Here is a 16592-nt window from a genome sequence, read left to right as displayed (position 1 = left end):
GAGAAACTTTACATAGTGACTTTGGGACAGAAGTATTTGAAGTTAACCCTTTCCCGCCGATGGCATTTTTTGATTTTCGTTTTTGACTCCCCTCCTTCTAAACCCCATAACTTTTTTATTTCTCTGCTCCCAGAGCCATGTGAGGTCTTAATTTTTCCTGGGACAAATTTTTCTTCATGATGCCACCATTATTTATTCTATATAATGTACTGGGAAGCAGGGAAAAAATTCTGAATGGGGTGGATTTGAAGAAAAAATGCATTTCTGCGACTTTCTTACGGGCTTTGGTTTTATGGCGTTCACTGTGCAACCAAAATGACATGTCCCCTGTATTCTGTGTTTCGTTACGACTCCGGGGATACCAAATTTATATGGTTTTATTTACATTTTGACCCCTTAAAAAAATCCCAAACTGTGTTAAAAAATTATTTTTTGAAAAGTCGCCATATTCTGACAGCCGTAACTTTTTTATACGTGCGTGTACGGGGATGTATAGGGCGTCTTTTTTTGCGGGACCGGGTGTACTTTGTAGTTCTACCATTTTCGGGAAATGTTATTGCCTTGATCACTTTTTTATTCAATTTTTTATCAGAATCAAAACAGTGAAAAAATGGCGGTTTGGCACTTTTGACCATTTTTCCCGCTACGGCGTTTACCGAACAGGAAAAATATTTGTATAGCTTTGTAGAGCAGGCGATTTCAGACGTGGGGATACCTAACGTGTATGTGTTTCACAGTATTTCACTACTTTTATATGTGTTCTAGGGAAAGGGGGGTGATTTGAATTTTTAATCCTTTTTATTATTTTTTTTTTATATTTTTTTACTTTTTGTAAACTTTTTTTTTTTTGCATTTATTAGACCGCCTAGGGGTATTGACATGGGTGGGCGGTGTCGTGGATTGTCAGAGCGGTGGGGGTCGGCAAACATGGCTGCTCCGGAGCGTTAAAGAGAGCCTTCTGGAGTATCGTTAAGGTGAGGGGCAAAGTGGTAAAGTCTATGTATATGAGATTGTGTGGGGTTAGGGGCGAGGCTGAAGAGGGTAATAGGAATTTTGTGGCTTGCTATGGTCCAAAGTGTGTGAGATTGCAGAGATGGTGGTGTGAGTTTGGGTTTTGTGGGGGTCCTGGCACAAACGTATGTGCGCTATTGTGACAAAAAGTAGCCTATTGCGCAATCGGGTGTATTAACTATGTTTGTGGAAAATTTCAGCCAAATCGGTGGAGCAGTTTTTCCGTGATTGAGGAACAAACATCCGAACATCCAAACTCACAAACTTTCACATTTATAATATTAATAGGATGTGGGTTGGGTTCGTGGAGAAGTGAGGAATAAAAGATATCTATGTTGCAAACTTTACAGAGACAAGTCACAGCAGGAAGAAGTGGTCATGGCGATCCAAAGGGAAGAGACGGGAAATGTGAGCGATTAGGGTTCGTTCACACTTGCACTCTGTGTCCGGTGTGTCCATTCTGCCGAGTTTCCATCTTCAGCCTAGGCGAAACTGGACAGGGGATGGAAGCCAGGCAGTCAGCTTTAAAACCCATTCACTTGAATTGGTTTGTAAAGGTGACCGCTGAAGCAAAACTGAGTGCCGGGCTTCCGTCCCCTGTCCAGGTTCACCCAGGCGGAATGCACACACCGGACACAGAGCGCAAGTGTGAATGAACTCTGAGTCAGCGATGTCTTCTGTAAGTCACAAAATGTTACTGCACTGTATTCACTGTAATGTTACCACTAGCTTCTGCCCGAGCCGGACGATCAAAAGGGGTGTCTTGGCAGCTGAGGCTAGGTTCACCACTGGTGACAGGACATTTCACTGGATTGTTTTGTTTTATTTTTTTAACCTTCTTCTATTACTTGCTTTATTGCCAAATATATGAATAGAGCTTAGAAAAAGAAAAAAAAAAAAACAGCACAGAGGTTGGAAAATTGTCCGAAAATATTCTATTCATCATTTTGGTATGGTAATTATTGCCATGCATATTTATTACAGATATGATGTTCCCATTTGCATATTTCTCCAGACTGATGTTACTCTCTGGTAAGAGCGTGGTTTATGAGGTAACTGATCTGCACACCGTTCACCGTATATACTGCTGGTCTGTAGGTTTGTGTTTTGGGATCATACATATTTTCCAATACAAATGGTTACAACTCCTCCCCTCCAGCAGATGGCAGCAGTCACAATTTCCTACATATTTAAATCCGCTCATTTCATTCTAGGCCTGTCATAGGGGTTATAGTCCAGTATGGATGTATAGATGCTCCTCGCGTTCACAATACACACTTGGTAATTGAAGATAAGGCTGTATATACTGTAAGAATGGTGTAGTAACAGTGCAATAAGGAAGACTCTGTTCCAAGAAGTCCCACATCTTCAGACACCATCATTTCCTGGCCCCTCTGCCCTCAATGTTCCACATTTTAAAAGTTTGGTAAAAAAGGCTGTTGTGGGGTTTTTTTTGGTTTTTTTTTCCCCCTCAAACAGCGCCACCCTTGTCCATGGTCTGGTCTAGTACTGCAGTATATAACTGAATGGGACTGAGCTGCAATAACAGACACGGCTATGAACGAGAGTGACGCTGTTGTACGTTGTGGCTTGTCATTGAGATAATCCTATCCTTAAAATATGGTGATGAGGGCAGTTGGGAAACACAGATGCGTCCAGTGTCCAGCGGTACATTCTGCTCAAAGACCTGTAGTCACCACCATGTCATATGCTTCATATAATTTATAGACAAGTTCCTTCTTTTCCTTCTCTGGTAGAAAGCTGGACATTGCTGCATTAATGTTCTGAAATCAGAGAGAAGGGCGAGAGGTACATTAATGTCCTAGAGATCATTTACTACTACGAGTCGCCCCCTGCTGTCATGTTATTTGTCACCCAGCAAAAGATTTTTTTTGTTTCCTGGAAATCTCAGTGACAGATATGACTAACATTATCAGCTGTCCTATGGTCTCACAGCTATGTGTTCATCATATAAGGGAACTAGAAAGATTTGCCTTTCCATAGCCCGGGGAAGTTGTAATAGTCATAAATGAAGGTCACCCTGCATTCCCCAAACTACAGACAAGGACGATTCAGTCACAGATATTGTATGTTGGGTCCTACTTACCACTCGCTTAAATTCGTCTTCAGTGAAGCCCATGTGTTTAGCTACAATATTGTAATCCACATCCAAGGTGGACCTGAAGATCAGCGGATCGTCTGTGTTCAGGGAGTAGTTTGCTTTGTCTTTTATAAATCTGTAGGGAAAGTGAGAAACAGGTCCCATGAACAGTAGAGAGGTTTATACGTGCTGCCAAATAAATAATTCACTAAGACACGTCTAGTCTATGACCCTTCAGTTTATGCTCTCCCCATAGACCATGTGTTGAGCAGTCAAGTGCTATTTTACGGTTCTGTGTATAAGGGCTAGTTCACACATAAAAACTGCCTGGCTTCTTTTGGTCCTGAAAAAAAATGCAGTTTATTGACCTTGAGGCGTTTTTTGGAGTGTTTTCTGGAGCAGTTGTTTTTTTTTTGTTGTTGTTTTTTTAAACTGCTTCAGAAAACGCCAGGCGGTTTTCCCCTCCCCTAAAGTGAATGGACTGTAAAAAAAAAAAAAAAAAAAAAAACTAAGCGTTTTCGGTCGTGGTTTTTTGCAAAAAAAACCCACTAGGCTTTTTCGCCTCCCATTCACTTCTATTGCTTTCCTCAGGCGGAATCCACCTGAAGAAAGGTTATAGCACTTCTTTTTTCTGCTAGCAGAAAAAAAAAAAGCTAGCGGTCTCCATAGACCACCATTGTATGGAGGCAGATTTTGAGGCAAAATCCGCTGTCACAATCTGCCTCATTGCCCCCGTGTGAACTAGCCCTATACTGTTATTTGGGTACTCCATGGCCGTAATATTTGGACAATATTATTTTTGCTCTATAATGGCAGTGTTATTAAGGTTATATTAGAGTACTTTTGAGCACTCTGTGGCTGTATAAATTAGCACAGTACGGTAGGAATATTTAGCACTATGGACATTGTTTTTTAGGCTCCGAATGGCACTATTACTTAGGAACTGGACTGGATACACTAACAGTATCTGTTATATCTATGGCCAGTATCAGTCTGCAGTAATATCTTTATAGCACGGCTCATGTTTGTCCAGGGACCTCCACAGAACATCAGTGCCTAAGTGCATTGACTTAATAGGTAAACATATATATATGTAATTTATTTAATGAGCTTGGACTAAGCAGTCAGTAATGCTTACTGAGGCTGATGCTGACATTTTCAGACTTTCTTTAAATTTCTACAGGTAGAATCAAGTTAAGACTTGAAACTATGGCTGACACCCACCAGCTCTCTAGTATTACATCCTTATGGTAAACTCTAATAAGTCACCATTTATACCACAGTAATGTATCCTTGGAGGTAATTTACTCATAACACATACAACTTACTGTTTCACAGGATGTTTATTGAAGTCCGGGTCACAGGCGCCGGTGAGGTAACTGGACCATGGGCAAGTCTATTAAGTAGAAACACAAGGTAAATGAAGGCAACCAAGATACTGGCCCTAAGGATAGCCAATTATGCTGTTACAGCAGGGGTATTGCTGAAGTAATGATTCTTGTTCATATTGTATCATTCATGCTTGATTGTTTGACTTTCATACAGTGTTTTTACATATCTTGTGCAATGCTGGTGCATAGACATTGATAATGTGTGAAGGGCTCTTTAAGTAGTTTTCTCCCATAATTCTCTGTTTCTGTTACTCCTCCCTTCTTGTTGCATCTTCTTCCTGGATATGTGTTATTCAGTCTGTAACCACTGAGCAACCATCTTGTAGAACTGAGAAAGGAATTGTGTTTTGACCGTATGGCATATCATCTCTCAAGGTAAAGACAATAAACTACCTGAAGCAACTCCATTGCATCTCTCCACATGCAACCTGGGAATGCAGGGAATGAAATGTCAGCGCGTTCTGCTATCTGCCATTAGCTTACATACGGGAATTACAATCTCACATCTTCAGAGATTTCTCTAACATGCATCTGTGGCAGAATACCAATCATTGCTGGCCATCAAAATCTTCTACTTCAGGAAGATGGCCACGAATGCCAATAATCCCATGGTTCATCTTCCTGTGTACACACACACATACCTCCCAACCGTCCCGATTTCCGCGGGACAGTCCCGATTTGGGTGACATGTCCCGCGGTCCCGGTTGGAGGGAGGTATGTCCCGATTTCAACTCAGATCTGCGTCCAGAGTTGAACACATATGCGGCTGAAGGAAGGAGCTGACACAGGTCAGCTCCTCGCTTTGCCGCTGGCCGCCTCTCTCCCTGACACATGCGGCTGAAGCTGCTCGCGTGCTCCCTTCGCCGCTGCGTCTCTCTCTCGCTGACACATGCGGCTGAAGCGAGGAGCTGACCTGTGTCAGCTCCTCGCTTCACTGCGGCCGCCGGCTCCTGGCTTGTAGACGCGATGTACAAGCCAGGAGCCGGCGGCAGCGGCGAAGCGAGGAGCTGACCTGTGTCAGCTCCTCGCTTCAGCCGCATGTGTCAGCGAGAGAGAGACGCAGCGGCGAAGCGAGCACGCGAGCAGCTTCAGCCGCATGTGTCAGGGAGAGAGGCGGGCAGAGAGCGGCAAGGGAGCGGAGGAGAAGGTAAGTTTAATGTGGAGGTGGAACGTGAATCTGGGGGCAGAGATGGAAGAGGGACATGAAACTGGGGGCAGATGAAGGGTGTATATGAAACTGGGGGAGAGATAGAGGGGGGGACATATAATTTACGGGTGACTGTAGGAGGATTATACTGTGTGCGGGCACATGAAAAATTAACGAGTGGGTGGAGTCAACACAAAAGTGGGCGGGGTTAAGTTTGCCGCACATTTTGTCCCTCTTTCGGTTCTTCAAAAGTTGGGAGGTATGCACACATACATACACACATACATACACTATGCAATATTATGCATTAGTGTTTACAGTCCATGATATTTACTACATTACACACCTCAAAATGCATTTGCTTATTCAATAGCTCCTTGTACAAATTCTGGTCTTCTATGGTGTGGTATCCGTGGCCAATCCGTTCTGCTTTCAGCACTTCTACAGCCTAGAATACAATATACCACAGTGACCCCCACAGGTGTGATCCGTTCTGATATGTCCCATCCAACACCCCTCACCTTGAAACACCCTCTGCTTTTCTCTACTTTCTAACCTCTTTGACAACACTTGGGGGTCCAACTTCTCCTGCATGTACCGTCCTGTGAATCCCACATCTTACAGCTTCCTGCAGAAAAAGAGAAGGGGAAGGGACACTTACTAACACAATATTCCACAAGCTGACCCAGGAATACATGAGAAGCACAGAATCATTCATTCACTTTACTTTCTAAAGGGCTTATACACGGGCACGGATGTAACAGTCACACTCGGGGCTCAAAGATCCCTCTGTCACACTAAGCCAATAATAATTAATAGTAATATATTATTAGTAATATAAATAGCAAATGGAAGGGCAGGCCAGGACCTTAAAGGGGTAGGCCACTTTCAGACCAATATTGAGAGATAAATGTTATACTTTGTACAATAAAAAGTTATACCATTTTCCAATATACTTTCTGTATCAATTCCTCGCGGTTTTCTAGATCTCTGCTTGCTGTCATTCATTCTGTTACTTCTAGAGGATACAATTCTGACCATGGTCATGTGATTTACGGTCCATGGTCATGTGATGAGCGCACAGGTGCACAGCTCGTTACCAAGCAGATGTCTGATTACTGTGCTGTGACTGTAACGAGCAGCACCTGTGTCCTCATCACATGACCATGGACTGTACATCACATAACCATGGACCGTAGATCACATGACCATGGTCAGAGTTTTATCCTCTAGAAGTAACAGAATGAATGACAGCAAGCAGAGATCTAGAAAACCGCGAGGAATTGATACAGAAAGTATATTGGAAAATTGTACAACTTTTTATTGTACAAACAATAACATTTGTCTCTTAATACTGGTCTGAAAGTGGCCAAAGCCTTTAACTTTATAGACAATGGGGGAGAATACCTCCCAACTTTCAAAGGACAGAAAGAACATATGGCATGCCATGTGGGCCGTGACAAATTTAGGTCCACCCACTTCTATGTTGACTCCAATCATTTCTATGTGCCACCACACAGTATAATGCTCCTACAGTCACCCATTATATGCCCCCACATTATAATGTTCATCTCCAATTACCCCACAGTATGAAGCCTCTCTCTTGGTGCCCCATGCTAAAACTGGGGATAACAGGAGGGGGACATTAAACTGGGGAATCTGAAGAGTGACTTTAAACTGTTGGGGGATAGTTGGATGGGGACATTAAACTGGGGGCTACTGGAGGGGGACGTTAAACTGGGGGAAACTACTGGGGCAACTAGAGGGTGACATTTAACAGGGGACAACCTGTTAAATGTCACCTCCAACTACCCCCACGGTTTAATGTCCCCCTCCAGTTGCCCCCAGTTTAATATCCCTCCCTCCATCTGTCCTCCATTTAGTGTCAACTTTTCATCTGCCCCCAGTTTAATGTTCCCCCTCCATTTGCCCCCACAGTTTAATATAATAAAATACTGATGCTTACCTCTCTTCACTCCCCTGTTGCTCTGTGTTAGGTCTGCCTCTCTGGTCTTTTGAGGGAGCTACAGGCGCTATGTGAGTGACACCAACACATTATGTCTGCAGCTTCCAGGGCCGGTGCATACAGAAGCACAGTGGTGAAGCAGAGGCTGTCTGTGGACGGCTTCTCTTTCATTGTTGTATTCAACCCATCTGCGTCCTCTCTGAACGCCAATGAGTTGAATTCTGAGCATACCTCCCACCGACTGGGACCCCGAGACACAACCCAGAATTCAGGACTGTCCCGCCAAATCCTGGGCGGTTGAGAGGTATAGGGGAGTTTTATCAAGTCTGGCATTTCCTGCACCAGTCTTGATCTCTTCTGTGCTGAAGTGAGCTGCACATGCCTTTTAATGAATTATGGCCACCACTGGTAATCTGTGTGCCAAGAACTCACATCTATACCATCTGGGGTTAATTTAGATCTGTACTAAAATGTATGCCAGTTTCTTGCATAATGATAATACAAATATGCCAGGCCACTGTACAGCCCTCCCAACGCTCCACCCGGTTCTAGGAAAAGTGGCGCAGACCAAAAACAATTTGATATAGAAATGTTGCACATTTTTGAATAAACAACTATCACGAATCCCCCCTATTGTGTTGTACAATACAAATAGCTACACGAAAATGATCTTCAATTGATAATCCAGGAATTCTCTTCCAGATCGACTTTGATCCCTTTACAATTCATACAGTAGGTATTCAGTAGTGAGATGTTCAGCTCTTTACCCCGGCTATAAAATTCCAGGACTCTTCTGCCAGAGCAGAGAATTTACAGCCATCCCATAAAATACAAGTACCCAGCAGACTGAAATGCAAGGCACATATGTACTCATGTGTCAGCAGATATAGGTCACAGTAAGATGTTATAATGACTGAATGGAGATCGGTTTCTTGGCTCCAGAATGAATGCGCAAAGGAAACATTAGAAAATAGGGTCTGCGATACAGCTGTAAGACTGGATAAGATGTATATTGCTGAACCTCCTGTATGCCTATGCTGTTAATATTTACCATCAAGTTCCACCATTTTTCTTTCTGTATCCATATACCCTTTTATAACAATGAAAATAATTGTAACAAGAAAATAGCGTCTGCTTATTTTCAGAAATGTCTATGTGCTGTGTTTGATACTGAGGCTCACTGCATTAACATGACCACTACAGAAACAGACAGACATAAAGCAGGCCTAACATAAAACATAAGCAGATCCTGTTATCCTGGAATATCCCATTAACTTAAGGAATGTTAATAATAAAACTAATCAAGGAAAATCATTACCTAAATAACCTATTATTATTATAACATACACAAGGTGCACTATGTACAATGAACCACTAGATGTCACTATTGCTCTGGTAAATGAATATAATGCCTTTGGATGAAAAACTACCTTGATCCTATTTGATAATATAACAAGGAACATAATCCACAACCCTTCTATATAGACACATACATAATACAATAAAATAAACCAATGAAGGTAAAACCCAAAGAGCTGACAATTTGAAGGTTCAGTGTTAGATCATTCTCTATATAGAATTGAGAGCAGTTTAATATACAGAGATTACATTGTGGGTGATCCAGCCCAGTCCCTATGGGTCTCAGTTATCAGGGTCTGCTGAGAGTTGTAGTTATTCTCTAGAATGTAATGAGCCATCGTCTTCATGTTATGCGGCTACTACGTACTGACCAGTCTGTTCTCAGACTGGATGGACAGCAGCTGTTCCACTATGGAAACACATGGGAGGATAGCGCAGTCACATTTGTTATGATATTTGGAAGGTTTGCAGCTGTTTTAGTCTCTGTTTACTGGCGCATAGTACACAATGTGAAAAGGTCCATGCAGAGGAAAAGCTCCAGGGACCATAAGCAAAAATGCCCCAGGAAATCCTCTCCAAATGTGAGATATGAGCTGTACAATCATTTTTTTAGGTTCCAATGTCTCGCTGAGATTGGATTCTCAGCACCCACTGTAGTTTTGATACATTGTAACATACCCTCAGCTGTGTGAACGGCACTAGATCATCATCAGGATTCAGGAAATAAATTTTTCCAATGACTAACAGCAAAAAGAGAAACCAAAAAACAGAACAGCCCCAAACAGGTAATTAAATAACACAATAGAAATGGTATAAAATAAAAATGAGTTTATTGTAAATAATCTAAAACTTATCATTCATAGCAGCAAGGCAGAATGGTAAAAGCCACCCCTACATAGTAGGCTTCCTCAGGAGGTAAGTATAGTATAGTATAGTATAGTATATATATATATAGTTCATGTATTATTCCAGTTTTGGTTGACATACTGTTTATTTGTGCGGTCAAGTGTTTCACTTGATGTTGTCTGTGTATCATGGCTTTTACCATTCTGTTATGAATAATAATTTTTAGATTATTTACAATAAACTCATTTTTATTTTATACCATTTCTATTGTGTTATTATTGACCTATTTGGGGCTGTTCTGTTTTTTTGTTTGTTATATATTTCTTTAGCCCTGGTTCTGTTTGATTTTGAGGGCTTTTCGGTTTTTTGTTAACAGCAAGAAGAGACCTGGTAAGGAAGTGTTACACAAAGATGGCAGGAAATTGCAAGACCGGGACATCACAATGACTATAGCACCTGTAATGAGCAGTGTGTAACTTTCATGTACCAACAGGCTCTTTACTAGGCATTTACTAAGTCAGTGTGACATCTGTCTATGTGCAGACAGATTCAAGAGCAGGGTCCTTCCCAGCACTAGAAGGATATTGATCGAGGACCTACAGAACAGCCCAGCGTGGAATCAAGTCCCAGACACGATAACCCCTTTCTATACATCTTGTTATGGCCCATGGGACTGCCGTCTATTAGCCAGTGCTAATTCAGAGGACCACTAGAAATAGTCGCTACCCATTGTGGAGAACACAAATGCGTATTACATTATGGTCCATTCGTAAAAGTTGACACTATGTAATACAATAATATGTGACAATCTATTGCTTGCACTATTGTCTACTGATAGGAAAACTATGCTAACCCTAATAAAAAAAATGACAGTGTACACAACTGTAACAACACTGGTAAAAAATTCTGGTACAAAGTGAGGCTAGGTTAAATTCTGTGTAGGAATCTCCAACGCAGAAACCACCAGAGAAAAAAGTCCTGCATGGGGGACTTTTCCCTCTGCCAATTTCAGTATAAGAACAGTGGACCCCATTATAGTCTATGGGTTTTGCCGGTAGCCACTGTTTTAGCGGTCTGGTTCTCCATCATTCGGGTCCACTAGGAGGGAGCTGTGTAGAGATGTGAACCTGGCCTAAGCCAACTAATAGGAGGTCAAAACTTATAGCTGACAGTCTATAGATACACCAAAGTTATCATCCAGCATCAGCCACAGTGATAAATCGGGAGAACCTTCAGAGTGTCTGCTGTCTAATAGTAAATGTGGGCACATCTTCAGTATTTTTTCAGCCCTCATGCATATGCCAGGTATAACAGTTCTTCCAGGATCTTCATACCTCAAAGTATTTCTTCTACAAATAACTTTCCTATAAATATAAATCCACACCAGGTCAGAGGCAGCAGAGGAACAAGGTACAGGCCTGTGAGAGCACAGAGCTCTACTGTTCCCATACTGTGCACTGGCTTCATTCGCAAACACAACATGGTTGTACTAAAGAATTCAATGGAGAGAGAGGTATGGAAACATCCACAAACCTCTACCACAGAGCTGAGGCCAAGTCCCATACTCGAATGTCAATGCATATGACCTATAGCAAGGGTCACCTGTGGCTGCAGTGAAACTACAACTGCAAGTATCCCAGGCATGTTGTTTTACCCCAGCTATGTATTTATCATGCACTTCATTGTATGCTGCCCACCTCATATGCCATCCTGTGCCCTGGAGCCGCCTCAAGGTTCAGAGATTCATCACCGGCCAGATCAATTGCTACTACGGTATCATTCTGATACTTCTTGCAGAGTTCTACCACCTCTAAGGACCAGTCTGTGAAGACAACAAAAACATTCAATGTATAGAGGTATTATTACACTTCATACCTTCCATCGGTGATATTTCGCACAACGTGGTATCACATCATGGGGTGGATTATACTGAGGGCACAGAGGGACAGATCCACCTTGAAGCCCTAGTGTGCCCCATACCTCTCACCTTCTCTGCCTAGCCCCATAGATATAATCACTAGTAGACTAGAAGAAACACAAAGGCTAATACGATGCACAGAGGCACAGACAGCCACGAGGTTTGGGATTGACATTCTAATATGATGAAATAATTTCCTCCAGATGAGATGGAGGCCCCATGAAATTTTTTTTACTAAGGTACACAGCCTTTGTGCTGCATTTTAAGGGTATAGCGTGGGGAATGGGGACATGAATGACTACAGCAAATACATTGCCAAGCTTAAAGAGGACCTTTCACCATATCTGGGCACAGGCAGTGTTATATACTGCCAGAAAGCTGACAGTGCGCTGAATTCAGCGCACTGTCGGCTTTCCCGATCTGTGCCCGGTGTAAAGCGCTATCGGTCCCGGCACCGTAGCACTTTACAGTCAGAAGGGCGTTTCTGACCATTAGCCAGGAACGTCCTTCTGCCTCGCGGCGCCTATCCTGCTGTGCTGTGGAGCCGGGAGGAACGCCCCCCCCCCCCCCTCTCCTGATAATGCTCGTCTATGGACGAGCTGTGTGAGCAGAGGGAGGGGGCGTTCCTCCCGGCTCCACAGTACAGCGCGATAGGCGCCGCGAGGCAGAAGGACGTTCCTGGCTAATGGTCAGAAACGCCCTTCTGACCATAGAAGAGCTACAGTACCGGCACCGTAAGCTCTTCACACCGGGCACAGATCGGGAAAGCCGACAGTGCGCTGAATTCAGCGCACTGTCAGCTTTCCAGCGGTATATAACACTGCATGTGCCCGGATATGGTGAAAGGTCCTCTTTAAGCATAGTAAAGAAAACATCATTGTCATAAAAATCATTTAACTATATAATTTATTTCTAACAACAGCCATACATGGCTAATGACCCTGACAATAATCCCTTACAACCCCCTCCTCTTCTTGAATACAGATGGGGGTGACGCCCTATGATTTACATGTTATGATATGAAAATTGACCTTAGCCTGCAGGGAAGGTGACATAAACTAAACCACATGTTATTACAGCTGAAAAAGAACAGTATATAAGGAGAGACCTTACACACAAAATCATACAAAAAAACCCATTTAAGAGGACCATTTAAAGAGGATCCTTTTAGCCTCCACCATTCCTGAGCAACAAGTGTAGATAGTGTTGGTGCCTGCTGATGTGCTATTTAAACTCTGTAATGTCAGAAGGGGGCGACAGGGGGTGTGATTCAGAGCTCCGATCAGAGGCAGACAGTGTCAGAGATCAGAATCACACCCCTTGTGTGCTGCTGCCTGACAGCACTCACCTGACTGTACAGAGTCTAAATAGAATATCAGGCACCAAAACTAACTGCATTGTTTACTTGGGAATGGTGAGAACTAGAGAAAAAAATTCTAAGGGTAAGTTCACACGGAGTAAAATGGAGTGTAATTTGGAGCGTTTACGGAGCGTATACGGAGCGTTTACGGAGCGTTTACGTAAACGCTCCGTAAACGCTCCGTAAACGCTCCAAATTACACTCCATTTTACTCCGTGTGAACTTACCCTAACTGTGCCAGAATCAGTGGAGCGGCACCTAATAAATGATAAAAGAGTTGGACTTGTTGGAGGTGGTGAAAGGTCCTTTTTAGAGATGAGCGAATACTATTCGAAATGGCCGTTTTGAATAGCATGCTCCCATAGGAATGAATGGACACAGCCGGTGTGCAGGGGGTTAAGCAGCCGGACGCTGCGTGCCGGCTGCATCCATTCATTCCTATGGGAGCATGCTATTCGAAACGGCGGTTTCGAATAGTATTCGCTCATCTCTAGTCCTTTTTAAATGACAACAATTGTCGCAACTGAAGTCAACGTTACCTGCAAATGTAAGTTCTATTAAAATTGGAACTTTTGTTAAATATCAGATTTTACTCCCATCATACTTTAAGATATAATGATATTTTTATTAACAGGATTGTCCAGTATCAGACAGATATTGAGAGACAAATGATATTCTTTTTATACTAAAAAGTTGTACAATTTTCCAATATACTATCTGTATCGATTCCTCATGGATTTCTAGATCTCTGCTTTCTTTCATTCATTCTGCTTACTCTCAATGGATAAAAATCAATCCATGATCATGTGATATACAGTCCATGGTCATGTGATGTGCAGTCCATGGTCATGTGATGTGCAGTCCATGGCCATGTGATGATACACAGGTGCACAGTTCGTTATAGTCATAGCATAGTAATCAGACATCTGTCTGGGAATGAGCTGTGCACCTGTGTATCATCACATGACCATGGACTGTATATCACATGACCATGGACTGTATATCACATGACCATGGACTAACTTTTATCCACAGGGAGTATGCAGAATGAATGAAAGAAAGCAGAGATCTAGAAAACAGTGAGGAAATGATACAGAAGTATATTGGAAAATGGTAGAACTTTTTATTATACAAACAATAACATTGGTCTCTCAGTGGACAACCCCTTTAATCATAGGCCTTGTTTACTGCTGTGGGTAAAATACTTAATCTTCCAAGAAGTGTATTATCTGCTGTGAGCACAGTCCTGGCTCCTGCACACGGCTGCCACTGGCCTCACATACAGAATAGTAGATCTTTACTACATGTGACTACCAACCATATTACTGTCTTCTATGGATAACAACATAAACAAAACAATACTTGTTTTCTTACAAATGATAATACATGGAGGGTGGGGAGGGTCTCTAACAAGCACCATGGCCCTCTGCTATGTGTGCTTTTCAGGCTAGGTCAATGTGACATTCTAAGAAGGGAGAGGCTCTGACGATCTATTCTCTTAAAACAAGGCACCTTTTCTGTCAACAGGTAAAACAATTATGGCATAAAATCTAAATTCTCCACCTACAGCGTCAAAACTAATCCTGTTACTCTGTAAAGCTGTTGAATTCCTGTTCAACAATATAAATGAGTCAATGCTGTTGCTTTCTTGGTAAATACAGGACGCTGACATGAGGTATCCATGATATTTACTCCTTTCTACCCATTAGACTACACTCCTAGGTGGATCGGATCGTGAAGCATCGTCTCCTGGACTAGATGAAAGGTGGCTTTAATAACAATGAGAGGAGTTATCCTATTACATACAAGCCATGCCTTGTGTTTTCATCACATTGCTCATAGACTTCACATTATTCAATGAGATATTCATGTCACTTAAAAAAACTTTATTAAGGAACCCCAATGAACTTTTCTTCTTTTATGCCCCTCCTTCACAGAGATATGCGGCCATATCTGCCAATGTCAACACCTTCCTGCACAACACTAAAAGCCTTTCACTCATTACCTGCAGTTATTGCATAAATAAACAGCGGAGGAACTGGATCTACTAGAGAGATTACTACCGAGCATTGAACCAACTGAAGAAAACCCAGGCTTGCTCTGAAAACTATGGTCGGACGAACTATCCGGATTTTGACCCAGTCTAGTAATCTGAGAGAACATGGATATCTCTCTGAGATATCAGTAGGTTCTTATGACTTACCAAATGTCTATAAACAGGTTTCTTAACTTCAGGTATAGATATAGATGGCTGCATGCTGTACGTCTCATCTATATCCCTCCTCTTGTGCTAGCATAGTAGGAATATTGGGAAGCACTGGTGGACTGGCCATGATGTTATGGTCTACCATGCACATGGATAGGGATCTACAGAATATGCAACTATTCCATAATGGAATGGTAATGGGTGTCCTCACCTGAGCATATAAGAAAAGTACATGATAACACTATAGTCTATAATAGCCCTAGACTGTTTAGCCTTCATAGACCTACTGCTGCACATTACCATCATTTTGACTTTTGGCAAGTATAATAATTGTTGATAGTCTGCATTGTAAACTATCTGTCCATCTCAGGCCCTCAGCCCTGTGCCAATGTCCCTGCAGATTTTGCCCCTGGCCCCATAGCATGCTCTATTGGATACCATATTATGGAGGTATTCCCTCCTAAAAAGTTTGCTTCTAGTGGCTATACCACACGGGTGTCAGACTTGTCACTGGTTGCGTACCTGTTATAAAAGACTGCGTATATTTAAAGGCAGCCACAGCTATTTCAGTAATGTGTTTTTAGAATTACACCTTTAAATATTTGCACTAGAGACTATATGGAGCACAACCAGACAAGTATACTGATGAAGAGCCACAAGTCTGTACAGGAGCTGTATATGCAGAATTACAGATAGTCCTAAGCAAGAACATTTGCAAACTTGCTTGATTTATAATTTTAGATACAATTACAGCAATGTTACAAATTGCAAACACTACAATACTCTGTCTTCCTGCCATATAGTGTAATTTACAAACTTTATATAGCCTGTGTTTTATTTAGGTCATTGTTCTAGGCACTGAGCTGTGACTGAAACATGGCTGAACACAAGTTATATTCTACACAGCAGGTACCTCATACATCATACAGTACAGACAGTGTCCTGTTAATTTGTTGGTATCTACATTACAATCTATGCCTGGGTAGAAGATAAAACAGAGTAGCGGGGGTCTGGAATACATTACTTGGCATGTGCCGCATGCAGCATAGAATAGACCTGGCTTTGATGTTGAAGGCCTTTTCTCCTTCCCGTAATCCTTGATTAACAAGGTCAACCACAACATCCGGTGTGATGTCCCCCCTGCAGAGACAAGATGGTACAATGACAAGAATAGGGCGTTAATGCAGCTGAAGCTAGTGTACAGCAAATGTAAAAGAATCAAAGGAATACAGCTTTGATGGCTATGGCCGATTCTAGGTGGCACTTGGATAACGGATTGTCAAAAAA

The 16592-nt window shown here is 42.3% G+C and overlaps 1 protein-coding gene across 2 annotated transcripts in view; it reads right to left on the bottom strand.

Moving 5' to 3' along the window:
- Positions 1–1901: 1901 nt before the first annotated feature.
- ADA (adenosine deaminase) overlaps positions 1902–16592 on the bottom strand; it is a 63880-nt gene continuing 49189 nt past the window's right edge. The window contains exons 5-11 of one of the 2 annotated variants that reach the window (XM_075277068.1): positions 16330–16445; positions 11519–11643; positions 6207–6278; positions 5997–6098; positions 4441–4508; positions 3119–3248; positions 1902–2795 (exon numbers count right to left, since the gene is read on the bottom strand). In XM_075277068.1, coding sequence (XP_075133169.1) covers positions 2691–2795; positions 3119–3248; positions 4441–4508; positions 5997–6098; positions 6207–6278; positions 11519–11643; positions 16330–16445 — 718 coding nt within the window. In that variant the 3' untranslated portion in view covers positions 1902–2690. The remainder of the gene's footprint in view (positions 2796–3118; positions 3249–4440; positions 4509–5996; positions 6099–6206; positions 6279–11518; positions 11644–16329; positions 16446–16592) is intronic. The other variant, XM_075277069.1, reaches the window with a different exon arrangement.

The sequence above is a fragment of the Leptodactylus fuscus genome, chromosome 6 (genome assembly GCF_031893055.1).
Source record: "Leptodactylus fuscus isolate aLepFus1 chromosome 6, aLepFus1.hap2, whole genome shotgun sequence".
Classification (NCBI taxonomy): Eukaryota; Metazoa; Chordata; class Amphibia; order Anura; family Leptodactylidae; genus Leptodactylus; species Leptodactylus fuscus.
The sequence above is the reverse complement of the archived record's forward strand: the minus strand, read 5'-3'. Positions and strand labels throughout refer to the sequence as shown.